The sequence below is a fragment of the Labeo rohita genome, chromosome 15 (genome assembly GCF_022985175.1).
Source record: "Labeo rohita strain BAU-BD-2019 chromosome 15, IGBB_LRoh.1.0, whole genome shotgun sequence".
NCBI lineage: Eukaryota > Metazoa > Chordata > Actinopteri > Cypriniformes > Cyprinidae > Labeo > Labeo rohita.
Window position 1 is genome coordinate 38,520,572 of NC_066883.1, and position 26,452 is coordinate 38,547,023.

Below are 26,452 nucleotides of genomic sequence, written 5' to 3' on the forward strand. Positions count from 1 at the left end.
TTGGATAATATCAACAGTTGTGCTGCCAAATATTTTTTGGAACCTGCGATTTTTTTTTTTCAGGATTCTTTCATGAATAACAAGTTTAAAAAGCACAGTGTTTATTCAAAATATAAATATTTTATAACAATGTAAATTATTTATTATTAACTTTTAATAAACTTTTAATTATTAACTTAATACATCCTTGGTGAATAAAAGTATTAATTTCATAAAAAAAAAAAAAAATAAATAAAGAAACAATAAAAATGTACTGACCCCAAACTTTTGAACAGTAGTGTGTATATATATATATATATATATATACACACATATATAAACAAATTAATAAACATATTAAGAGTGGGACTAAAGACAGGTGGATTAAATTACATGCCAAATTTTGGTATGCAAAGTTGTGCTTTTAAAAAAACTCTACGTTTTCCCATTGACACTAATCAGTGTTAGTACAGATATAACATATTGACCTCAATGGTATGAGATTTCCTACTGAACTGTCAGCAACTGAACTGCAAACCCCATCATAATGCACAATGTTATTTACATATTTCAACGAGTCATTTACGATGGAACAGTTGATTCAAACTTAAACTGGAGACTTGCATCATTAATTTCAAACTATTCATAAAGCCAGTTCAAAAAAGCCATTCATTTTCGAATTTCGACATTGCTTGTAATTTAAAAATCATTTGATTCAGATCTGAACTTCAGAGCGCTTTTTAAAATTACATTTACATTACATTTACATTCATTCATTTAGCAGATGATAAAGCAGAGAAATTACAGTTATAGACATACATACGAATACAAGTAAACATAAATAGTTGATAGGGTTAAAAATATTTAAATGGACACCTTACAAAGACACAAAGGAGGAATACAGTAGAGTTTATATAGCTTTAAGCTTAACAGAACTGTGTATTTCTATTCAAAGCACTATACAAAGTTATGCAAAGTTCTATACACTGACTTTAGTCCTATGCTTGTGTAAATCAACTTTGAACCAACCATAGATAAATAATAAAAAGAGCCAGTCATTTTTTGCCTGTGTATGTGAAATGTAGCCAGCAGAAAACACAAATGATGTAATATTTTCATATATTCTCTTTTAAATAGTCAAACAGTCCAACTATAACATCTTTAAAGCAGAAAGAGAATTCACTTACAAAATAAGATTGGATAAATGTTTAAAAATATTCTGTGGGTACATCACCAAAACAAATGAATGAAGTCTTCCTCACGAGAATGACATAAACAGCAACTCACTTCAACGTCTGACTTACGTTTCCTAAGAAAGGCCTTAGATAACATTTGTGAATGAATTAAGTGTTATTTCCTTTATTTTGTTGGCAAGCAGATACTTATGAGCCAAAGTCCATACTTTCTCCCATGGAACACGCTCTATAATATTATTCCGGTATGGTACTACATGAGGAATTGTTGTCATGTCTTATTTTATTTATTTTTTGTTGGTCTACAGAAAAGCACACACTGCTGATCATCGTTTAGGATTGGATTCAAACTAAACGATTCACTCGCAGAATGAACGATGCTGGTCGGAGCTTGCAGTGGAGCTGTTTGGAGTGTAAGTCAATGATGAGATGAAAACACACATTATCAACAGCACAGGATCTCCATCACAAACACTCGGAGGCCGCGGCGCGTTCAGTCAACAGCTCTTTATTAAACCAAAGACACACAGAACTATTCTCTCCTCTGGAACATGTTCTGCTAATCTGCATTACATTCATAATAAATATGAAATTAATTCTGCGGTTGACGCTCATGTATTTGATCAGCTCCTCTGGCGCTTATTGCTGGTTTTTCTTTCAAATCAATTCAAACTCAATGACAACAATGTGTGTGGGCGGAGTCTGTGACCAGACCTGCTCTCATTGGCTGCTTTTAGGAAAGTGCAACATGTAGGGAAAGAACGCCGGCGTCTCCTGTCCAACACACACACACACACACACACACACACACACACACACACGATTGTTCTCTGCAGCTCTTCGTATGAATCAAACACACCCTGATCGCTGTGATTTCCTGAACGTGACGTGATCGGCAGAAAGCGGCCGGCGTTCTGACCCCAGAACAGTCTGAGTGTGGTAACAGTGTTCAGCCATGTTCACACAGCAGAATGATTGAGATATACAGTAACAGTCAAGAGCACGAATCACATTATTACTTCATATGTGCACATTTGTCTTATTATATTAGTACCACTCACTGAAGTATTGCATTACAATATAGATATGAATGTTAAATATTCAAATGAGGAGGCGGAGATATTGAATATGAATATTCACGGAGTGGTGATTAGGGGGCGTGGCTTGTGTGTCTGAGCACTAAACATGTGTCTATGGCTTTACCAGCGCTGTGTGTTTATGAGTGTTTGTGTGTTCGGTGTTGAGTTTTATGAGAATTATATTTATGAACATCTGCAGTAGAATAGTGAAGCCTGATGAATGAACCACCTCTATGAGCTTATGAATATATTTCTTCATAAATGGACTAAATGATGTGTTATTTCAGCATGTATGTGTGTGTGTGTTTAACCCCTGCGTAGTTCATGTAGTTGTGCCGCCACTTTCCTCAGTTCAGCTTCAATCTCCAGCAGCTCCTGAACGAGAAACAGAGAGTTCATGCATTCAGCACACATTTCACATCATATCCATAAAGCTGAGATCATCTACACTACCGTTCAAAAGTTCGGGGTCAGTAAGACTTGTAATAGTCTTTAAAGAAGTCTCTTATGCTCATCAAGGCTGCATTTATTTGATTAAAAATATAGAAAAAAAACAGTAATATTGCAAAATGTTTTTACAATATAAAATAATGTTTTTTATTTTAACATACTTTAAAATAGAATTTATTCCTGTGATGAAAGACTGTGAGACTGTTACTCCAGTCTTAAGTGTCACATGATCCTTCAGAAATCATTCTAATATGCGGATTTATTATTAGAATGATCAGTGTTGGATAATATCAACAGTTGTGCTGCCAAATATTTTTTGGAACCTGTGATTTTTTTTTTTTTCAGGATTCTTTCATGAATAACAAGTTTAAAAAGTACAGTGTTTATTCAAAATATAAATATTTTATAACAATGTAAATTATTTATTATTAACTTTTAATAAACTTTTAATTATTAACTTAATACATCCTTGGTGAATAAAAGTATTAATTTCTTAAAAAAAAAAAGAAAAGAAAAAAGAAACAATAAAAATGTACTGACCCCAAACTTTTGAACGGTAGTGTATATTCTAACATACTCATAAATTATGGCAAAAATAAACACATTTAACAATTACAGCAGTGTTTCTCAACCAGGCAGCTGGGGCCCATAATAATAATATTAATAAATTATTATTAATATTTACAAATTATCTAAAAACTCTATTACTAATAATCACTTTTTATTGCATAAAATTTACTTATTTTATTATTTATAATTGTATTATATAATTTTATTTATTTTTTACCCCTCAATAACTTTTTTAATTGAGGAACATATTCTTGAAACATCTGAAATCACAAAATTAACTGTGATTATCTAATTTATTAAATAAATCAATTTAATCCCAGCTTCTGCTAATAAAGATTGAAAACAAAACAAGCAGCTTTGTCATAATTATAGCAAAAATTATTATTAATATATTAAAATAATCTAATAAAAAGTAAAATGCAAAAAATAAAAACATCAATAAATACAAATATTTATTTTCCCCCATTAATTAACTGTTGTTTGAAAACACACAGCTTTGTCATAATTACAGCAAAAATTAATATTGATACATTAAAATAATCTAATAAACTCTAAAATGTAAAATGCATAATAATAACAATAACAATAATAATAATAATAATAATAATAATAATAATAATAAATACAAATATTTATTTTCCCCCATTTAATTAACTGTTGTTTGAAAAGCTTTGTGATAACTACAGCAGAAATAATTATTAATATAATAAAATAATTTAATAACTCTAAAATACACTAAAACATCAATATATAAACCTTAAATAGATTAAAATCTTAAAATAAAATAATAAAAACAATAATAATTAACTTATTTTTAAATGAAAAACATACCATTCTTAAAACGTCAGACATCACAAAATGAATCATGGTTAACTAAATTTATCAATACTGCTAATTTTTTACTAATAAAAAAGTTTGAAAACAAGCAAACTTTACAATTATAATATGCCACTGTAAAAAGTCTATTATTTCAGAAAAATATAATAATATAATATTACAAATGTAAAGTGTACTAAAAATATGAAAATGTATATAATAATATAATTTTTTTTAACAGTATATTGTTATAAAAATTAAACAAAATATTTATAGTTTTATTTCTGTATTATTTAGTGTTGATGGCAGTGTTGCCAAGTCCACGGTTTTCCTGTGGAATTGGGCTACTTTAACTTGTTTTTGATGTCCGCGGGTTGAAGTGACCTCAATAACGTAATTTTTAGCCCCTGGAATGTGAATTTACCAGGGGAACTCTGGCAAAAAAATGTGTATTTTACACTCTGGAACACGATTTTTACCGGGGCCCCACTCAAAATGCATTTGGCCTAGTTTAGAGTAGCAGTTGGGCGGGTTTTGTTGTGAAAACCTGGCAACCCTGGTTAACGGAGTCGCTGATACACTGGATGATGAGCAGGAGCTGTGATCTCTCACCTCATCTTCATCCTCCTCCTCCTCCTCCTCTTCATCATGCTGTCTGTCCTCCTCCTTCTCCTCCTCCTGCTCCTCCCCGTCTCTCTCTCTCTCGAACTGTCGCGTGGCCTCGTCGCTGGCGTTCTCCATCTCCCGCTTGCGCTGCGGCTCCTTCTCCTCCTCCTCCTGCACGCGCTCCATCTTCCTCATCAGCTCCTGCAGCTCCTCCTGTTTCTCCTCCTTCTCCTTCTCTTTGTTCCAGCTCTTGGTGTCGTTCTTCTGCTCCTCCAGCAGCTCATTCAGCTCCTTCTCCACCTTCTCCTTCTCCACCATCAGCTCCAGCTCGTTCTTCCTCTTCTCCTCCTCCTCCTCCTGGTCTCTCCTGAGTTTCTTCTCCTGTTGTTTCTTCTTCAGCTCCTTCAGCAGCTCCTCCAGCTCCTCGTCTTGTCTCCTCTGGATCTCCGTCTTCTGGATCTCCTCCTGCAGCAGCTCGTCCAGGTCTCGCTCATTCTGCTCCTTCACCGCTCCCTCATCTTCATCTTCATCCTCCTTGTCGTCCTCGTCCTCCTCCCAGGTGTCGTTGAGCTCGTAGTCGTCTCTCTCGCGGGCGTATTCACGCTCTCTGTCTTTCTCTGGAGAAAACAAACAAGTGTCATTTTACTAGTTAAAAGTCTTTCTGATTAAAGTCAAAACGTGTCTGTGACGCTGACCGTGTTCGGCCAGCTCCTGCAGCTCTTTCAGTAAACCCTCGTGTCTCTCCTGAGCGTTCAGATCATCATCTGTGAACAGAGACGTTACAGCTACAGTTGAGGTCAAAAGTTTACACACACACACACACACACACCTTCCAGAATCTGCAAAATGTTCATTATTTGACCCAAATAAAAGGGATCCTACAAAATGCATGTTATTGTTTATTTAGTACTGACCTAAATAAGATATTTCACATAAATGATGTTTACACACAGTCCACAAGAGAAAATAATAGTTGAATGTATAAAAATGACAAAAAGTTTACATCCCCCTGACTCTTAATACTGTGTTGTTCCTGAATGATCCACAGCTGTGTTTTTAGTTTAGTGATAGTTGTTCATGAGTCCCTTGTTTGTCCTGAACAGTTAAACTGCTGCTGTTCTTCAGAAAAATCCTTCAACTCCCACAAATTCTGTGGTTTTTCAGCATTTTAGTGTATCTGAACGCTTTCCAACAATGACTGTATGATTTTGAGATGCATCTTTTCACACTGAGGACAACTGAGGGACTCATATCAACTATTACAGAAGATTCAAACACTCCCTGATGCTCCAGAAGGAAAAACCATGCATTAAAGGAGAAGTTCACTTCCAGAACAACAATTTACAAATAATGTACTCACCCCCTTGTCATCCAAGATGTTCATGTCTTCAGTCGTAAAGAAATTATGGATTTTGATCACTACTACGAATCGCATCTAAGTTCATCGTCTGTGTACTCCGGCTAACAAAGGTAGAGAATGTCGAAAAAATCTTATTTTCTCCTACAACTTCAGAATCGTCCGACATCGTTGTACCTTTTTGTTTGTAAACAGCGTTTGACTTACTTGCACTTTCTTAGTCTTTGCATGTTCGCTTTGTAAACACTGGGTCTGTAGTTCCGCGTGACCTTTCGACGTGATTCAATAGTACGTGAACGCACATCCCAGAGCCTGTGCTACACCAGCTGTTGTGCTTAAAAAGTATACACATTTTTATTTTCAGATGGTTTCGCTAGATAAGACCCTTCTTCCTCGGCTGGGATCGTTTAGAGCCTTTGAAGCTGCATTTAAACTACATTTTGGAAGTTCAAAATCGGGGGGCACAAATGAAGTCCATTATATGGAGAAAAATCCTGAAATGTTTTCCTCAAAAACCATAATTTATTTTTTACAACTGAAGACAGAAAGACACAAACATCTTGGATGACAAGGGAGTGAGTACATTATCTGTGAATTGTTGTTCTAGAAGTGGACTTCTCCTTTAAGAGCCAGGGGTGAAAACTTTTGGAATTTGAAGATCAGGGTAAATTTAACTTATTTTGTCTTCTGGGAAACATGCAGGTATCATCTGTAGCTTCTGAAGGGCAGTACTAAATGAAAAAAATATGATATTCATAGGCAAAATAAGAAAAATGTACACATCTTCATTTTGTTCAAAAGTTTTCACCTCGGCTCTTAATGCATTGTGTTTCCTTCTGGAGCATCAGTGAGTGTTTGAATCTTCTGTAATAGTTGCATATGAGTCCCTCAGTTGTCCTCAATGTGAAAAGATGCATCTCAAAATCATACAGTCATTATTGAAAAGGGCTCAAATACACAAATTCTAAAAAACTGTTTAGGACAAACAATGGACTCATGAACAACTATCACTGAACTAAACCAAAAAAGAACAGCTGTGGATCGTGTAACAACACAGTGTTACAAATCAAGTGTATGTAAACTTTTCTACAGGAGCATTTTAATAAACTGAACTATTATTTTCCCTTGTGGACTACATGCAAATGTCTTTTATGTGAAATATCTTATTCAGGTCAGTACTAAATAAAAAAAAATAACATGCATTTTGTATGATTTGTATGATGATTTGCAGATTGTGCAAGGTGCATGTAAACCTTTGACTTCAACTGTACAAAGACAGTTTTGAAATTGTGAGATACTGTATGTAGCCTAAAGGTTCAGGGTATTTAAGCATATTTATTTGGAAAACCAGAGTGTTTTGTACAGAAAGGAAGTGTCCAATGACAGATGCGTGTCAGAATCTCACCGGTCTTTTGTCGGTCGCAGCCGACCGCCGCTCCGTTAGCAATACTGACGTCATCGGAACCACAGCCAGTGCTCTAGTGTACAAACACACACACACACGGGTTATTTACAGAGATCCACACACACGCCAGAAGACAGAAATCATCAAGAGAGCATCTCTGACCTTCTCATCTGCCAGAGGGACACATCTCACTGCAGAAAGACAGAAATGGAAGCATTTCAAACTGAGTTCAGACTATGATCCACATCACACTCATAACAGCTGAATGGATCCATGTGCAGTTCACTGCACTTACAGTACATATTAATGTGGAAACTCGTTACTGAAAGAATTATGAATGTGTACCAGGTACAAGATGTGACATGAAGAGACTGAACGAGCAGCAATACACGATTTTATGTGATTTTTAAAGTCACGATGAAAGACGTTTTCTTCTGTACTGTGACGAACATCTCAGTGTAACAGATTATTAAAAGGCGGGGCCTGATTCTGTGCATCAGTTGTTGATTGGATGTTGAGATGTGGGCGTGGCCCTCAAATGAGCATGAGCTTATGGGGCGGAGCTTAAGAGAGTAAATGATTGGAGACAAGATCCAATGAAATTCTGATAACCTTTTAGTTTCTTTATGTTTGAATAAATCTGATATCAATCATACGAGAATTCATGCAACTGCAGTATTTCATTCAAATAACGGATTTAACCCGTTTAATCCCACCTGTCACAATAGTGACCCTAAAAAAGGTTTTTATTGATAAAGCTCTAAAAACCTTACTGACTGATGTTTTAGTGCACGTTCTGCAAATATGGAAAAGATAAAGGGTCTTGCTTAAATATGTGAAGCTTCATCATCATGGTTGGTGCAAACTGTCACATGACCAAAGCAGTTTATTTCCTGTTTGCACCTTGAAGATTATGGCTGCAGCAAAGCTCCAGAACGAGAAGATTTCTGGTACACATTATTTTGAAGGTGTCTAGTATTAATATATGAATTCACATATATTCAGTTTTGCTGAGTGTGGTCACAGAATGAGTGAACATGTTGATGGTCACAATAGTGACTGGTGGGCGAACAGTGAATTTAGGTTTACAATATAAATCCAACTGCAGTTATTAGTGAAAATTACACTAAAATGTTGCAAAATATTGCACTAAATTAAAAGTTCAAAAGTTACAAATAAGTTACAATACTGATCTTGTATTACTGGTAGCACTAATATAAATATTTAATGATATATGTTACAAAAAAGTAACAATTTTGAAATACGTTGATTTTTGTGTGTGTGTGTCTTTTATCTCAGTATTCCTATTAGCAAGTGTTGCAATAAGGGTTTTTTTAAATGCATAGTAGTAACTGACCAATTTGATCAAACAGCTTAAACTAGCTGGGCTAAGATATATAATTTTTTTGACTGCAGAAATATGGTAATTCAGTATACACATTAACACACCAGTCACAATTGTGTTTTTTGAAAACAATTTTCCAAAAAAAATAAAAAAATTGATTATTTCAAAGGGTTACTAATGGCACATCATTTGGATATTTTCATATTTATTACTTAATTTTTTTCATTTTAATAAAAATTTAGTAGCCATTTTATTGTATATTTTTTTATATTATTATTATTATTATTTTTATTTCAGTTTTAGTTATTGCAGTACATTCAAGTTAACTAGATGAAAAGTTTAAGAGTTTAAAACATATATATTTATAAAAACATATAAATAAAAGTTTCAAATGACTAATTACTCTTTCAGTGGTTCTAGTTTTAGTTCTGGATGATAACCCATCTGAGAGCAGAACCGGTCAGATCCTGGAAAACATCCTGGTTTATCAGTTTTTAAGAGGATTACACTCCTTCCCGTCTAGAGATCGTGATTCTGCCTCATTAACACTCATTTAACGTTCATCGCGTCCGCGCTACATATTAATGAAGCGGCTCATTAATAAACATGAATATTAATGCCGCTCTGCTGCTGTGTAAGGGAATAAGGTCATGCGCTTATATTGGTTTATGTTTCGCTCTGGTGACGCTGCGTTTCATTACCGCGTTACTTATCATCATTAGCGTTTATTAAGCGTTAATCTGAATAAACAGCGCTGACGTGACGTTAGTTCGGTCTCAGACGCGCATGTGAGAGCGCGCCCCCGCGTCTGCTTTCACCTGTCGGAGGCGAATAATCCCGCAGATTAACGGCGAACTGCTATTCCTGTCTCACCTGATGAGCTCAAATGAAGCAGCTCAGCTCTCACCAGCATCTCATTAACATTCATAAACGAACACGGGTTTGATGGACACATCGGCAGGATTATGTAATCACAGACCGATGTGTGAAAGAAACCCGGCATCACCTCTGATCCGCGTCGAATCCATCTGTTACACCTCCAGGACACAAACCGGACATTTTCATCAACACTGATGGAGATTTCTGTTCTACTCACCTCCAGCATAGAAAACACACGCCACCGTCCACAACGACAACACGCGCATCATACACACACGGGCGCGCGCACAGCAGAGGAGATGATGATGACGATGAAGGTTGAAGATGAAGATTGAGATGTTTTGATCACGTCTGTTTGTGGGGAGAGACTACAGGGAAATCCACCTGGAGGACATGATGAGCTCTGCGCGCTCCCGCGGCGTGCTCGTGCACAGATAAGACCAGTGCGCGTGTCCGTCCGCGCGCTCGGGGCTGTCTGGGGGGATTAGAGTTGACTTCTCAGATCTAAACAACAAAATCACTCAAATAAATAAAGAGCATCAGATATTTTACTAGACAAAATATACAATTACTTTACATAGGAAAATAGTTACTCCAGTGTTCTAACTGCATAACTCAACACAATTTCTCATGTTAACATTAACAATAAAAATTCTTACGCAATTTATGAATTTTTCAGAAATGTTAATAAAATTACAATTAACTAAAACAAACCTTGGTTTTAAAAATGTATAAAATATTCTTTGTTCATATTAACACATTTTTAGTAGTGTGTTGTAATTCTATTTGTTGTTTTTCTGTTTTTTATTAGTTTTTTTATATAGTCCTTAGACTATAAAAAATAAACTAACACTTAAGGATTAAAATATATTGAGTATATATAGTTAAATTATTATTATTTATCATTTTAGCACTTTAAAAAAATACTAATACTAAACAAAATCAGTAAATAATTAAGTTTTAACAAAAATAAGATTTGTTTTAAAAAAAATGTTCTTTTTTTAATACTTTTTTTTAGTTAATGATATAGATTCGATTTCAGAATACAATAATCTTTATTTTCTACAGCGTCTTTAAATGTTATTTCTCAACAGTGTAACAGTGTTAAACGTAATGCATTACAATAGTGTTACTCTCTAAAAAAAAACAAAAGTAACTCATTACGTTACCTAGTTACTTTTTATGTAAAGTAATGTTACTTTTGCGTTATTTTTTAAATCTGGCCAGGGCGTTCTTGTTTGCTAAGAATGTTTTTTATTTGTTTGCAAATGTAAAAGCTGTTTCACACCTAAAAGTGAAATTAATCAGCCTCAGGCTGAAAGGAAATTCACATCTGTACAGTAGAACACACGAGAAGAAATTTAAATACACTTCAGCAATTTAAAAAAAAACAAAACAAAAAAGACATTGGTTAATAAAATGGGATTAAATACATAAAGGATATCGGAGTTATTTAACGTATTTAATTATTGCAGGTTTGTGTCATATTCACATTTCGCTGTTTTAATTCATTTTGATGAATAGTCTGTTTGTTTGTTTTTTTTGCAACTAAGATGAGTAAATGCATGTTCAAATTTAGTCTAGAATCACAGTATCATGTTCACACAACACCTCTGTACTCCTGATTTCTCTCAACATGGCAACACGAGAGCTGTCAGTCAATACACGGGAAACAAAGTAACAGGTTTCTTGTAAATTAAAAATGCGTTACTTTATTACACTCTTAAAAATAAAGGTGCTAAAAGGTTCTTCACAGTGATGCCATAGAAGAACCATTCAGTCAAACCATCTCTTTCTTACCTTTTTATAATCTGAAGAACCTTCTTTCACCACAAAGAACCTTGTGAAACAGAAAGGTTCTTCAGATGTTAAAGGTTCTTTATAGAACCATTTAGAGAAAAAAGGTTCTTCTATGGCATCGTGAAGCACCTTTATTTTTAGAAGTGTAGTTAAAGTAATCTGATTATGTTACTAGTAATGCATTAACCCCAACACTGCTTCCAAAAACGCTTTAAATAAATAAATAAAACACCATATAAAAATTTTAAAATAAGCAAAAAAAAAAAAAAAATTAAATAAAATTACATTCAAAATAGAATAACATAAAATATAAATGTAAAAATTCAAGTAAAAGCTACTTACTTAGTTTTAAGGCGAGATTATTTTAATAGGGAGTTCCACAGTTTTGGAGCTAGAGAAGAGAAAGCCCCATCAACCATCCATCTTCAACAGGTTGAAGGAACATTAATATTAAAAGAGCGAAAGTCACGCCTCAGGGAATATTAGGCTGCCCAAAAACCATGAACAGCCTTGTAAACATCCGAATTTTAAAATAAACCCTAAACCTAACAGGAAGTCGGTGCAAAAAATCCAAGAAGTGAAATACTCTCTTATCCTTGTTCTAGTTTGGATTAGTATTGTATGCATTTAAAGATGAACCTAGCATATATATGAGAAAGAAAGCAGCAAATATTTGATGTCACCTCATAAATACATGAAATTCATCTTCATTACCAATGCATAAAACACTTCCAGCAGCTCATATACCTACAAACACACGCACACACAGCTCACAGCTGCCGGTTATCTGTTAAAGAGCCAAACAGCCTGAGGAGAAACTCATGTTGGCAGATCATTTGACTCTTATAAAAGCTGGACGAGTTTGATGATGTCTGCATCTGTTAGACATGGAGAAAATAAACTCATTTGACCTCAGTCTGCAGCAGAAACGCATTCAAAAAGAAAAGAGTCCGCCAAAGCCTTCGGTAAATGCAAAACATGAACAATTTATTACCATTCTGATGTCCATTCAGGTAAGAAGCATGACAAAGATATTAGAAGAATTGAACCAAACAGAGCAACACACACAAGTCCCATCACTCCAGATGTCAGTAATAATAATAATAATAAATAATAATAATAATAATAATAATAATAATAATATCTCATGCCAAGCGCCTTTCATCTGCGTCTGATCTCAAGTAGTTGCCCTGCAGACGGCCTGTACCGAGGTTCACAGTCGGAGGTCTCACCGGGACAGAGAGACAGACGGACAGACGGACAGATACAGACGGACAGACAGTGAGCTCACATCTTTGGAATGATTCCCTCCAGTAAAGCTTCTCATCCCCACATGGACACAGAGGAAGTCGAGTTTCCTCCAAGGGTTCCTGACCCCGTTACGAGCCACGTTAACGAAACAATCGATTAAGACGGAGAGCCGACGTGCGAAGCAGCGCCAGGCTGTTCCGCGCACAGATAAAACATCGGATCGGAGAGACTCCAGCCGCTTCCTCCGATTCGCTCTCGTCGACGGATTCGGTCTCCGGCAGGAAGCACACGAGACCGCGCTGCGCTCCGGACGAACGTGATGAGACTGAAGCGGTTGCATAGTGCGATGAGATCCACAGACACAAATCACAAGAACTGAACGTCTGGGTCACGGATCACCACAAAACCAGCACACGAACACGCGACATGACCGTCAAGCACTTCACCGCTGTAAACAGACCTCGCTCCAATAACGACAACTCCATTCATTAAGTGTTATCGTGCTGCAGATGAATGAATTGTGATATTTTTGGCATCGCAGTAATTGGGAATGTGCTTAACAGTCATGAAAATAAAGCAAACGATCAGTGATATTATCAGAAAAACACAGAAGCCTGTTTCTGCCATGGGATAAAACAATTAAAAGAGAACTGCAGCATTTTTCCTCACAATTATAAATTTACATCAGGTTTTTTTTTTTTGTTTGTTTCTACCAAGGAATAAACATCTTTTCTCTCACAGTTCAGGAGTTTATATCTTGCAATTCTGATTGCATTTCAACTTTTTAATCTCACAATTTTTACTTTTAACTCACTTTCTTCACAAGTTTTGACTTTTTTTCCCCCCAGAATTCTGAGTTTACATGCTCCATTTGTTTGTTTTTACCACAGAATAAAAAAAAGAATTGTGAGTTTATATTAGAATTGCAAGCAATATCACAATTCAGATTTTTATCTTTTATCTGAGAAAAAAGCGAGACAATTTTCCTCACAATTAAAAAGAAAAAAGGAAATTTCAACGTTTTGTCTATTTTCTGAATTGCAAGATATAAACTCAGAATTCTGACTTTCTCCTCAAGTTCACCTCAAGTTCACCTCACAATTCTGAGTTTATGATTTTGCAAGCACTGAGTTTTTCAATTCTGATTTTTTTTTTCCAACCACAGAATAAAAAAGGAATTTTTAATCTCACAATTTAGATTTTTTTCTGAAGTTTAGAAAGAAAAAGAAAAATAATTGTGAGTTTATATTTAGAATTGCAAGCAATTCTGAGTTGATATATCTCAATTCTGATTCTTGTAATATTCTGTATCTTGTAATTCTGAGGAAAAAAGTGAGATAATCAGTTTTTCCCACAATTAAAAATAAAAAGGTCATTTCATCTTTTTATCTCAGTTTTCTGAATTGCAAGATATAAACTCAGAATTCTGACTTTCTCCTCACAAGTTTCTCACAATTCTGACTTTTTTTTAGAATTCTGAGTTTGCATGTTGTTATTGTTTTTTTTTTTTTACCACAGATTAAAAAAAAAAAAAAGAATTATGAGTTTATATATCACAATTCTGAAAAAAGTAGTCAGAATTGCAAGATAATGCCACGGCGGAAACAAGATTCCATATAAAACAGGCTTCTTTTTCTTTATGAAAAACATTTATCTTCGTGATTTTAGACTGATGTGAGCAGGACGTGTTCTTGAGCGGTTTCATGCGATTGAGCTCTACAAACACACGGCAGTGACGCGACAGACCGAATCATTACACAAATAATGCAAACAAGCCTGTTTTTCAGTCAGTAAAGTTTTACTAGATATAGAGCAGCGTCTGAGAGACGTAAAAAACACACACACACACACACACACACACAGCGCTCTGATGCTCCGTAAGGCCGAATGGGATTTTCACAGACTGTACCATTCGAACAGAAAACACACCACAAACAATCAACAGAAATCTGCCGTTTAGAAGCACCGGTGCGATCGGTCGAATCTGTGAAGCCGGGAGGAAATCAAAGGTGATGATGATGATGATGATGAGGAAATGGAATCTGAAGGGTGGGTTTTTGCATCAGTCGGTACGAGGCGGAGTCTGTCGTCGGCGGACGTCCCTGTCGGTCACGGAGGGGCGGAGCAACAGACGAGCACAGCTCGATCTCTCGACGGCCGCGCCTCGCGCCTTTACTTCATAGATCTGCGTATAAAAATCATTTGGATAAAGTCTCTCGGGTCATATTCTGATTTTCCTATACCTGCGTATTTACAAAATCTGCGTGCGACAGGAAACGCTCACGGCTGTAGTGACGCCCTGGTAAACATCTTACGTATAAGTGCTAAGAAACCTCTTGTACCTGGACAGAAATAAGAACGCATCATAACAGAGAAACACGGGGACGCGTGGAGTCGACGGCGCGTAAACTCTCCGCCGTCCAAACGCAGAAAAGCGCGGGAGGAAGTCCGTCGCGGGGGGGCGAGAGTTCATGCGGGCGGATGGACGCGGGAAGCGGATGTAAACGGCCATCGGCTAACGAACGGCTACTGACCGCGGCTCGGCAGGAGGTCTCGCTCGGACCGTAAGCACCACGTCGTTCCTCCGTCCTGCTCTCCCTTCCGCGATACAATAGTTTCTGTATTTCCTTTATAATAAACTTAGTTAAGTACAATAAAGTAGAAAAATATTAGAGAACGTATACACAGTTAGTTGTGTGTGGTCTGTAGTGACTCGTGTTGTTTGCGTGTGTGTGCTGGGCTACTGGAGCGCCGGCCCGACCGCCCGCTGACGGAGAAGCGCAGAGTTCTTTCACTTCCTCCCCCGGATGCAGTCTCATATCGTCGACGTTCTGTCCATTCCGTCTGCGGAGAAACACAACGGGACAGAGGTCAACCCTCATAATGCATCATATTCGAAAGAATAAATGACGTGCATTTCAACAGTTTGATGATCCTGCAGTGTGACTGGGAGGCACTGGGTGATTCCCTATGTTGATTGGGTGACGCGGAATGGCGCTGCCTTGTGATAGGGTAGCATGGGATGACCCTGCAGTGTGACTGGGAGGCACTGGGTGACACTGCACTGTGATTGGGTAACACAAGATGACGCTGCAATGTGATTGGATGGCGCTGGATGACGCCGTGCTGTGACTGGGTAGTGTGGGATGATGCTGTGCTGTGATTGGTCGTACCTCCTAAGGCGTGCTCTGTCATGCTGAGGCATAGAGACTCCAGCGTGGGGTTGATCTCCAGATCCGTCCCCGGAACTTGGCATTCTGGGAATGCAAACAACAGCACAGGATCAATGATAGGGTGAGCCCTTACACATGTACAGCACAGATCATGCTTCGTGCCTAGACAGACAACGTGTGTACACTGTACAGTGAAATTCATAATGCTGAGTATTACGGTTTAAGGGCTTAAATGTGATGTTTATCATTTTACAAAACTGTCACCAAAACTTGTATTTAAAGTCTGGCAGTTGTTGTTAAAGTCGTTATTTTAAGGTTCACAGTGTTGCTATTCCTAAGCAGACAGCAGCGTCTGTGGATCAGGTGCCGTCGGTACCTTGTTGCTGGAACAGGAGCATGGTCTGAGGAGACGTGTGAACAGGAAGGGAATGAGTTCTCTGCACCGAACTTCTGCTCTGGCTCGGCATGCTGTTACTGCCTCCAGGATTCCCAAACCACAGGTTCTGAAACACACGATCACACCAACCGTCTGTCACCGTCAGCTACTAGAGGATCAGCCTCTGTCATCTGACTGATGGACTCTTTTACTTTAACTGAACAAAGTCCATCTTCATATTGCTGCTCAGAGTCTCTGAATAAAATTGAGCTGTTTTTTTCATCATATAAAAAAAAAAACTACATGGAGCAAATGACACACTCGACAGTGAGGTCAGCGTGGTTTGTCTCTGACCTGTCGGCCCTGCGCGCTGACGGCGGCGGGGTTAGCGAGCGTGTGTCGCGGCGACGCTCCGGTCAGACCGCCGGCACTCATCAGCCCCATGCGGCCGGGCGGAGGAGCTCCTCGCGGGGGCATCTGGAAGGGCCTCTGGCCCCGTCTGCCCAAACCTGCGCTCACAGATCCAGCTGTGGGCAGAGAGTTGGATCCGTACTGCTGCCACCTGCGCAAACACACGGGAGTCATTGGTGAGGACGAAGGCGGCGGGCGGAGAGACACGCGAACGCATCGTGAGACACGCACCCTCTCCGGTACACGCTGCTGTCCATCATGGTCTTCCGTGGGAAGAGGCGGAGCAGCTTCAGCACCTGCTGTTTCCACGACAACAGCCGCTTCTTCTGCGTCTCTGTAAACGCCTGACAAACACACACTCGTATGAGCCTCACCAGAAATGATTCCTAGGGCCCTATTCCTGCCCTATGGCAGGAATACATTACTATTGTTCAGCAGAATTTTTTTGAGGAATAATTATATAGTAATAAAAAATAGTAATAGTTTATTAGCCAAATAATAAAATCTGTTTAATTTGTAATATAATTAAAAGGTTTTATTTAAAATGATTTTTTTTTTTTTCATTTTTATATGAAAATCAAATGGAATTTCTGAAAAAATAAAACAGAATTTTGAAAAAAAAAAAAAAAAAAAAAAAAAAAAAAAATTGGGAAAAAATAAAACTGAATTTGGGAAAAAAAAAAAAAAAAAAAAACAGAATATGGAAAAAAACAAAATTTGGGAAAAAAATAAAACAGAATTTGGGAAAAAATAAAACTGAATTTGGAAAAAAAAAAAAAAACTAAATTTGGGAAAAAATAAAACATAATTTGGAAAAAAATTTAACAGAATTTGGGGAAAAAAATAAAACAGAATTTGGGAAAAAATAAAACGGAATTTGGGAAAAATAAAACCATTTCATAGGGCCCTACAACAACAACACGAGACGGCATGAAACGTGCCTCACCTCGTGTGTCAGACATTTTTCAATGAGCTGCAGGTAACAGCTGATGTTCTCCTCATCCGGTCTGGACACCAACAGCTGCGTACAGACTGAACACACACTGACAACCTCAGCACAAACACAGCAGTTTCATCTGCCTGTAAATAGTGATTTTCCAAAAATTCTCTTTCCCCACGTACCTTTCCCCATCACACGCGTGAACTGTCCCGCGATGTCTCCGTCACCGATGGGTGCGGACGGCGATTCTCCGTCACACGCTGGAGGATTGTGGGTCTGGAAGGCCTCGCTTTCCTTCTCTTCACCGGGATTGGCTGCTTTATCGGCAGGTGTAACTCCAGGCTCCACCTCCTTCTGGGCAACAGCGGGCGGGGTATAAACTTTGATTGGCGTGATGATGATCTGCTGAAGCTCTTGTAAAGCATTCCGAACGTTCCCGCCTTCCAGAATATCCTGAAACCGACAACACAATCTATGATCAGCAGACCATTCAAGACGGATGAAAACAAACGCAGATCCTTCAGATTCATTCATCACCTTTTCAAGAGATTTGAGGACGCTCTGTCGTTCTCTGAGTTTCTGTATGCTCAGAGCGATCTTATGTCGAGCTCCTTTCGTCACGTTCTGAAACAAACAAACACGACAACTAATTAATGATGAGAATTACAATATTATATTTTTTATAATAATAATAAAAAACATCATTTTTGAAATTAAAAAAATAATGGTTATCTGTTTTTTGCAAATAAACTCTTCATATGTATGTAGCAACAACTGTAATTAATATTATGAATTTAAGTTTTTGATGAATTATTGTAATTAATATTAGAAATTTTCTGTGTGATTCATTTGAAATTTCAAAGAATTTTTAAATTCAACAGCTTCACTCATGCACCAATGTGAAAGTGTGGTGGGTGGGGCTTGGGTCACACGAGCCAATCAGGGTTGAGCTCACCTGTGACTCCAGGTGCTGTTCTGTGAGAATCATCATTTCTTCATACGTCATCTGAGAAAAAAGTGACGCGTATTTATGCAGACGGAGACTCTTGAGCCAGGCCGGCACATCTGGAGGAGAAACACACAAACGAAAGGTGAAATATTTCGGAAAACTAACGCTGTCGCTGACCTGTGAACATCTGATGAGAGTCGTCACCTTTCATCCCGCTGCCGTCCTCCTGGAAAGTGTTGCGTGTGTTGCTCTGCTCCTCCGTCTGTTCGCTGCCTGACGACGCGACGCTGCTCTGCGGCGACAGAGGGGCGTGTTCCGCTCCGGACACGCCCTGACACCCGCCTCCCTCCTCCTGGCTCAGCCAATCAGAGCTACAGGCCGGTTGATTGGCGGGGGTGAGTGACATGGAGGGCTTCAGTGGGCTCGGCTGCACCTGACCAGCCAGTCCTGCTGAATGAATATTACAGGTGAGCCGACGACATCTTCAGATACTAAACTAAACGTGTGCATTTTAGTATGTTTACATTTTTACATACTACTACCATTCATTCAAGAGTTTTGACCTCAGAATTGAGATTTTATATCTTGCAATTGAACAAAAAAGAAAAAGTCGAAATTGAGCTTTCTCATTACCTGTGCTGCTGTTGACAGGTGAGGTCACTCCGCCCGTTCCGGGGAAAGCCATGTGTCCGTTCTGTCCGGCCGGCGAACTGCAGGTGGACGGCAGCTTCTCCTGCCAGCCGTACGACGGCTCCAGAGACTCGGCCGAACACGGCCACTCGTCGGACCCCTGCCGGGCGTGATGGTAGGGGCCGGGCGGAGGCGGCCGCGAGGACAGGTGCTCCTCCAGGTGATTGAGCCACATGGCCAGAGAGTTGCGGTCGTCGAGGGTGGTGGCGGGATGGATGAGGGCGTAGGACAGCAGCTGTCGACTCTCCTCCACGAACAGGCTGCTCTCGATGGTGTGGCTCAAGACCTTCTGCAGCAGGTTCATGTATTCACACTTGGCTTCGCTGTTGCGCGGCTGCAGCAGGGGGAGATGGGAGAGCAGCAGCGACACGGCTTTCTCCTTCGGCTCCTGCTGCCACTGACTGACGATCGCTGGAGAGACACAAGCAAGGTTTCAGTTTCAACCTGCTGATTGGATGCCGTTATATTAAATTTGTGGTAAAAAGGGTGTTTTTGGTTTAAACTTGAACCCTTTTAAACTTATAGTTCACATTTACTTGAAAATAACAATATTAATGTTGCAAAAATCTATCTGTTATGAAACTAGCACTTTTCTGTACAATGAAAGCACACTGTGCCAAGTGACCGTCAAGCTCCAAACAGGACAATATCGCATCATATTCTTAATAATAATAATAATATCATCAGTCCACATGACTCGTCTTATGATGGTTTTGTGTTCAGTGCAGACCTAAATTCACATCACCAATAAATGATTCTCCACACCTCTCAAATCTCAATCGAGCATGCAGTTTATACTTGCATTTAAAGCCAAGCGACAAAGTTTCTCATTATCATCTCAATATTTTTCCAAATTATGATGATAATCAAAATGGACAATTTTGCATTTGTCCTTAAAATTTTTTTTTGGCCTTGCGTGAAAAGACAGCTATTGTTACAAAGTACATACATATTAATTACTGCAAAGCAGCACTAGATCAAATTAAAAATTAAAATGAGAACCAACTAACTGCTTTTTAGTAACTGAACACTTAAGATACTATGTGACCCTGGACCACAAAACCCTGGGCCATTTTTTGAAATTGAGAAGCTGAATAAATAAGCTTTCCATTGACGTATGGTTTGTTATGATAGGACAATATTTGGCTGAGATTCAACTATTTGAAAATCTGGAATCTGAGGGTGCAAAAAAAAAAAAAAATCTAAATATTTAGAAAAAACGCCTTTAAAGTTGTGCAAATGAAGTTCTTAGCAATGCATATTACTAATCAAAAATTAAGTTTTGATATATTTATGGTAGGAAATTTACAAAATATCCTCACAGAACATGATCTTTACTTAATATCCTAATGATGTTTGACAAAAGAAAATTTATCATTTTGACCCATACAAAGAATTTTTGTGTATTGCTACAAATATACCTGTGATACTTAAGACTGGTTTTGTGCTCCAGGGTCACACATGTAGGTTTGACGGAGGTACATAATGCATGAATACGGTCCACGTGTAAATGTTTTTCTTGTAAACAAAACATCAACAGATCAGCATCTATTTTTAATTTATATAACTTTAGCTTCTAAACACATTGCAAAAAATATGTTCTTCTGCGTTGTTTTTTTTTGTCTTGTTTTCTAGTGCAAATGTCTAAAGATTCTGAAACAAAATGACTAAAGAAGTCTTGCTTTATGAGAAACTGAACAAAATGAAGTGAGTTTATGATTAAAACAAGAACAAATATCTGCCAATGAGCTCAGAAAAAAAAAGGAATTCAAAAGGGAAACAGGTTTTCATTACCCACTGACAGATATTTCTTCTTGTTTTGATCATAAACTTCAGCTGATTTTCTCAGAAAACAAGATTTCATATCTTTCACAAACTTCATTGTGCATCTACAGTAAATGTATCTTTTGTATATTTATATGTATATTTAAGGATGTTTAAATATTTGTACAGGAAAACAAGACGGAAATACTAAGGAAGATATTACATTTTTTTGTATTGCATGCAACATTAAATGCCACGACTTTGTGAATTTAAGACTTTCTGTTCTTGAACGGTCAAACAAACACTCAAAGACTTGCAAAAACTCTGTTAAAGGTGCCGTGCTGCGTCACAGGTAGAACAGGTATCACACATCACGTCGTTCCGTACGTGCGAGCTCAAAACAAGTACAAAACAGTGAATCTAATCGCTGTACAGACAGTGACTAAAAGACTTGCACAGATTTAGGACACTCAACTGTCCAAAAAGACCAAACGTGAATATGACGAAGAGAAAAGTAAATCTGATGATGAATGGGAGGATTTCCAGTAAATATCGACTTGAAACTGTCTGAGAGACTGAAACTCATTATATAATTTCATATGACTCGTGTACTCTATTCCCAGCAATCTGAACCACCGTTAATATATTTTTATGACATTTGTGGAGTGTGACATGCTGCCACTATATGGAGCAATAATGACGACAGATTATATTTGTGGATGAACCAGCCCTTTGGAAAAAAAAAAAATAAAACATACACAAAGAGCTCATGCACATCAGCGTTGATTACGCTGGTTTTACCTGCATTGTTTGCTTCCGCCTCCAGTATGTGTATCTCGGTACAGTCGGCCAGCCAGTGGTCCAGACAGATGTGCAGGAAGCGGGCCTGCGTCCGAGAGACGCGCTTCAGCAGCGACAGCAGCGCCACCGTCTGCTCGCACTCGTTCCAGCCCTTAAACCAGTCCGTCAAAATCCCCACTTGGTCCCGGAACATCATGGCGAGTTTCTTCAGAGTCAGGGGTGGGGCTAAAGGGAGGGCGGGGCTTGTATAAACTGGGGCGGGGTTACAGGCAGTGCTCCAGTCCACTCAACGACGCACTGAAAAGCCCTCACATGGTTCTGGAGCGCGGTGGGCGCCAGCCAGGCACGGGTCAGCGTTCGGCTTCAGGGGTCAGAGGTCGCGGGCGGATGCAAACGCAGACGTGTCTAGAGCATCTTCACGCGCACACGGACGCCGGCAGCTGCGGACGGAGCACACGCGCGTTAAATAAAGCACACAAACACTCGTTCATCCCTCTTTCTGTCTCAGATTATAACAGAGCTGCACATAATCAGATTCCCACCGTCCTGCAGACCACAGCAACTCTCAGCGCGGATTACATCCATCACCGGCACACGCTACTCACATCCACCGCGCCAGAGCCGCAGACACAACAGGGTCAGGACAGTCACACCAGGGTAAAATAGGAGTCAGATGAGGGTAAAACACAGTCGGATGAGGGTGAAATCAGGGTAAAATAAATTTAAAAAAAAAAGTAAATACAGTCAGAAGAGGGGTAAAAATCAGACAGATGATGTGTACAATCATATAGATGAGGTAAAATCAAACTGATTAGGTGTGAATCCAAAGTAAATTACAAAGCAAAGACTAAATACTGTCAGAAGACGAGTAGAAATCAGTCAGATTAGGGTGTAAAAACCATTGAATGAGGTGTAAAATCAGGGTTAAAAAAAAAAAAAAAAAAAAAAGGTCAATTCAGTCAGATAAGGTGAAAAAAAATCAGGTGTAAAATCAGACTCAATTCTGAAAGTCAGTGAGTAAATGCATTTAGAAGAGGGGTAAATTAAAATAAAACATACCAGATGATGTGTAAAACAAGGTAAACAAGGAAAAAAAAAAAAATAGTAAATATAGTCAGAAAATGGATGCATTTAGCCAAATGAAAGTAAAAATCACAGACGGGGTGTAAAATCAGAGTAAATATAAAGGAAAGGAGTAAAATACAGTCAGAGGAGGGGTACAAATCAGACAGACGATGTGTACAATCATATAAATGAGGTAAAATCAAACTGATTAGGTGTAAATCCAAAGCAAATTAGAAAGAAAAGACTAAATACAGTCAGAAGACGAGTAGAAATCAGTCAGATTAGGGTGTAAAAATCATTGAATGAGGTGTAAAATCAGGGTAAAATCAAATAATAAAGTCAATTAAGACAGATAAGGTGAAAAAAAGTCAGGTGTAAAATCCGAATAAATTTTGAAAGTCAGTGAGTAAATACATTCAGAAGGGAGGTAAATTCATTAAAATAAAACAGGTGATGTGTAAAATAAAGGTAAATGAGAAAGAAATAAGTAAATACAGTCAGAAAATGGGTGCATTCAGTCAGCTGAGGGTAAAAATCACAGACAGGGTGTAAAATCTGAGTAAATCCAAAGAAAGTGAGTAAAACACAGTCAGAAGAGGGGCAAATTCAGACAGATACTGTGCAAAATCACCCAGAATTAAGTCAAATCAGAGTAAAATAAATGTGTAAAAACACAAGACGAGTACATGCAGACACATGAGGGTAAAAACAAGTGTAAACACACTCAGATGCAGCTAAACGCCGTCAGAAACGAGTAAATCCAGTCAAACAGAGGTGAATTTAGTCAGAGAATGTAAAAATTACACAGATGGGGCGTAAATTCACACGAACAGGGTGAAATCAGAGAGATGAGAGCACATCCTGTCAGAACAGGGGTAAATTCAGTCAGATGGCGAAAATCAGTCAGTTAAACTTACACTCACAGAATCGGAGGGTTATTACAGGTTAAATATGAAATGTGTCTGTGAAATATATCGATGTGAGGCGGCGGTGCATCGATAGCCGCTGTTAGCTTTAACACACACACACTCACAGCTCTAGTAAAGACACACGGTATAAAACACACACGGAGATCCTGACGAGCATCATTAAATGAGATACTGAGGTTCGATTTAATGTTTATAAACCCTTGATTTGTGCAGAAATTAAATAAACGCTGAACACAGACGCGCGGCTAACAGGCCTGATGCTAAAGCTAATGCTAACAGCAATCTGACTGAACAACATAAACACACACACACAAACAAACACACGAACACACCGTAGAACAATAACAACACACCTGATTCATCATTACACTCAATAACACACAGTTCACGAGAGGAAGCATCGCCAACACACACACACTAAAGCACAAACCCACAGCTAACACACACACACACAGATTAAACACACTGCGCGCACACACACTTACTGAGCAACACGCGTGAGACCTGCGTGGAAACACACCGGTGCAGCTCCGACAGAAACACACAGACGAGCCTAAAGATCAGTGGATCACCGGATCACCGGAGCTGCTCTACCGACAGACCGCGCGACAGACACCGCTCTACCGCACTCCCCCTCTCTCTCTCGCTGGAGCTCCAGCGCGCGCTCGCGTTCGCTCTCTCTCTCTCCGTCTGTGTCTACCTCGCTCTACCACACTCTCTCAGTCTGTCAGTCTCTCTCACTCCATTCACAGGAGCTGCTCTACCAGTTCACTTTCAGTGTAGTTCACTTCATTTCTACAGTGTTTTTTTTACCCCTTGTAGTTTCAAAACCTGAGATCTTAGTCCAAATAACTTCATTTGGAACAAAATTTATTTTTTATTAAGGTCAGACACTAATAGTTATCACCTTACTTACCCAGTTGATTGATTGCGTTGATAATTGCAAACACTTTTTGCATTTGTATGAGTTTTTTTAAAATGTTAGGTTTAAATATGCAAATGATGCATTGTTTAATGAAATACGCGCTAATTTGCATATATTTTTAATACAGAAATATTGCAAGAAGTCAGGGTTTTTTTGTTGTTGTTGTTGTTTTTGACATATTAGAGTCAAATGTTTTTGAGGGAATTCTGAGTATCTCATTTTTGTCATTCCATAATTCAGAAAATACTTAGAACAGACAGAAAACAATTGTATATTATAAGATTTATGGCTCATTGTGGGAGAAAAATCTTATTATGAGAAAACAGCCTTTAAAAATATGTATTGTAATTGAAATCTATTGACAGAAATAGACAGAAGTGCTATAAAAAACACTTCTTTCTTTCCACTAGTCTGAAAAAACACTTTGTGAGAAACCAAAAAGCCCAAAATTTCAAACTGACAGGTGCATGGAAAAACAATGTCTTTTCTAGTGTTTTATTTATTTAATTTGTATTTGTGGATAGGTTTGGCAATATTGACTTAAACACTGAGATCAGTGAGGCCTATGATCAATCAGATTTAAAACAAAACAGCAAACTCTGTGCTAACTGAAAGAAAAGAATTCCACAAATAGATTGAATCCAAGATTTGGTGATAATTTATCTTCATGGGAGATTACTTGAAATTTATGACTGGACATTTTTGACTAGAAACACCAAGTTCAGTAAGGTGGGGATAAGGTACACCAATTTACCAAAAAAGTACAAAAATATCATTTTTAGGGAGGTTGTTTTTGGAAGGGGATTTGTTTTTTCCCCAAACACACATCTTTTGTCTTCTCAAGATGTGAACTGATGGACTGGAGTGGTGTGGATTATTTGTGGTTTATTGTGATGTTTCTATCAGCTGTTTGGACTCTCATTCTGACGGCACCCATTCACTGCAGAGCATCCATTGGGGATACTTTCTCCAAATCTGATGATTAAGCAAACTCATCCTAATCTTGGATGACCTGAGGATGAACACATTTACAGCACATTCTCACTGTATATTTCTCCCATTTTTATTTGATTTTATTTTTTTGTATGCAATACTTGGACTGGATTTGCCCAAATGTGCTGTACACAAGTCAAAGGTGCATTTAAAAATGCAAAATAACTGCATGTAAAATGGTCATGTAAATACAGTACTGGATGTAGTGTGCTACTGATGCATACTGTGTCACATACTGTATACACTAGAGTGCAGTATGCAGTGATAGTGTGCACTACACTAGTGTTCTGAACTCATTCTGATCTACATCTGCTGGACAAAATCATCCAGACTACAGTCACTCCAGATCAGCATGTAGCTGTTTGTTATAAATCTGTGTAAATCTCTCTTCATCACAGGGTTCGTACAAATATTGTAAATTTAAATCAAATGAGTACCCACACCGAAGTTCTGATCAAATGATTCGGATTCATCATTTCAGATCAGGACTTGGAGCGCGGATCGCGAATCATTCGTTCGCCAAATGATTCATGAACCAGCTCAGAGGTCCCTATCTACAAAAAATGATTCGCGATACCATAAATTCCTATCTGAATCAAATGATTCGTGAACCCACTCCGAAGTCCCGATCTGAATTAAATGATTCGCAATTTGAAGTCCCGATCTGAATCAATGGATTCACGATTTGAAGTCCCGATCTAAACCA

At 38.2% G+C, this 26,452-nt stretch overlaps 2 protein-coding genes across 4 annotated transcripts; both read right to left on the reverse strand.

Annotated features, from left to right (window-relative positions):
• Window positions 1-1,664: 1,664 nt before the first annotated feature.
• LOC127177425 (cilia- and flagella-associated protein 251) lies at window positions 1,665-10,172 on the reverse strand. Its single transcript, XM_051129699.1, has 6 exons — window positions 9,897-10,172; window positions 7,618-7,646; window positions 7,456-7,528; window positions 5,389-5,457; window positions 4,700-5,310; window positions 1,665-2,626 (listed from the first exon to the last, which is right to left on the reverse strand). The coding sequence occupies exons 1-6, from the start codon at window positions 9,946-9,948 to the stop codon at window positions 2,558-2,560; spliced, it is 903 nt and encodes a 300-aa protein (XP_050985656.1). The 5' UTR covers window positions 9,949-10,172; the 3' UTR covers window positions 1,665-2,557.
• A 4,047-nt stretch (window positions 10,173-14,219) lies between these two features.
• On the reverse strand, window positions 14,220-24,631 carry LOC127177469 (protein Smaug homolog 2). Of its 3 annotated transcripts, none has more exons than XM_051129758.1 (13): window positions 24,314-24,627; window positions 21,835-22,274; window positions 19,213-19,680; window positions 18,784-19,026; window positions 18,586-18,695; window positions 18,168-18,254; window positions 17,813-18,083; window positions 17,637-17,722; window positions 16,922-17,034; window positions 16,634-16,841; window positions 16,280-16,406; window positions 15,904-15,987; window positions 14,220-15,574 (listed from the first exon to the last, which is right to left on the reverse strand). In XM_051129758.1, exons 2-13 carry the CDS (start codon window positions 22,028-22,030, stop codon window positions 15,546-15,548), a joined length of 2,022 nt encoding a protein of 673 aa, XP_050985715.1. In that variant the 5' UTR covers window positions 22,031-22,274; window positions 24,314-24,627; the 3' UTR covers window positions 14,220-15,545. The 3 variants fall into 3 exon arrangements, with proteins under 3 accessions (XP_050985715.1, XP_050985714.1, XP_050985713.1); XM_051129757.1 differs by having other exon boundaries at window positions 18,784-19,029; window positions 24,314-24,626; XM_051129756.1 differs by having other exon boundaries at window positions 17,813-18,254; window positions 18,784-19,029; window positions 24,314-24,631.
• Window positions 24,632-26,452: the final 1,821 nt, after the last annotated feature.

What these genes read in the sequence shown, in the direction of transcription:
- LOC127177425 (XM_051129699.1), bottom strand. Translation starts at nt 9,948, where the DNA reads ATGATGCGCGTGTTGTCGTTGTGGACGGTGGCGTGTGTTTTCTATGCT. An exon ending in GTGTGTTTTCTATGCTGGAG is followed by an intron (nt 7,647 to 9,896) that starts GTGAGTAGAACA and finishes GTCTTTCTGCAG; the next exon opens with TGAGATGTGTCCCTCTGGCA. An exon ending in CTGCGACCGACAAAAGACCG is followed by an intron (nt 5,458 to 7,455) that starts GTGAGATTCTGA and finishes CTCTGTTCACAG; the next exon opens with ATGATGATCTGAACGCTCAG.
- LOC127177469 (XM_051129756.1), bottom strand. Translation starts at nt 22,030, where the DNA reads ATGATGTTCCGGGACCAAGTGGGGATTTTGACGGACTGGTTTAAGGGC. An exon ending in AAAAATGTCTGACACACGAG is followed by an intron (nt 17,035 to 17,636) that starts GTGAGGCACGTT and finishes TGTGTTTGTCAG; the next exon opens with GCGTTTACAGAGACGCAGAA. An exon ending in TCAGCGCGCAGGGCCGACAG is followed by an intron (nt 16,407 to 16,633) that starts GTCAGAGACAAA and finishes CGTGTGTTTCAG; the next exon opens with AACCTGTGGTTTGGGAATCC.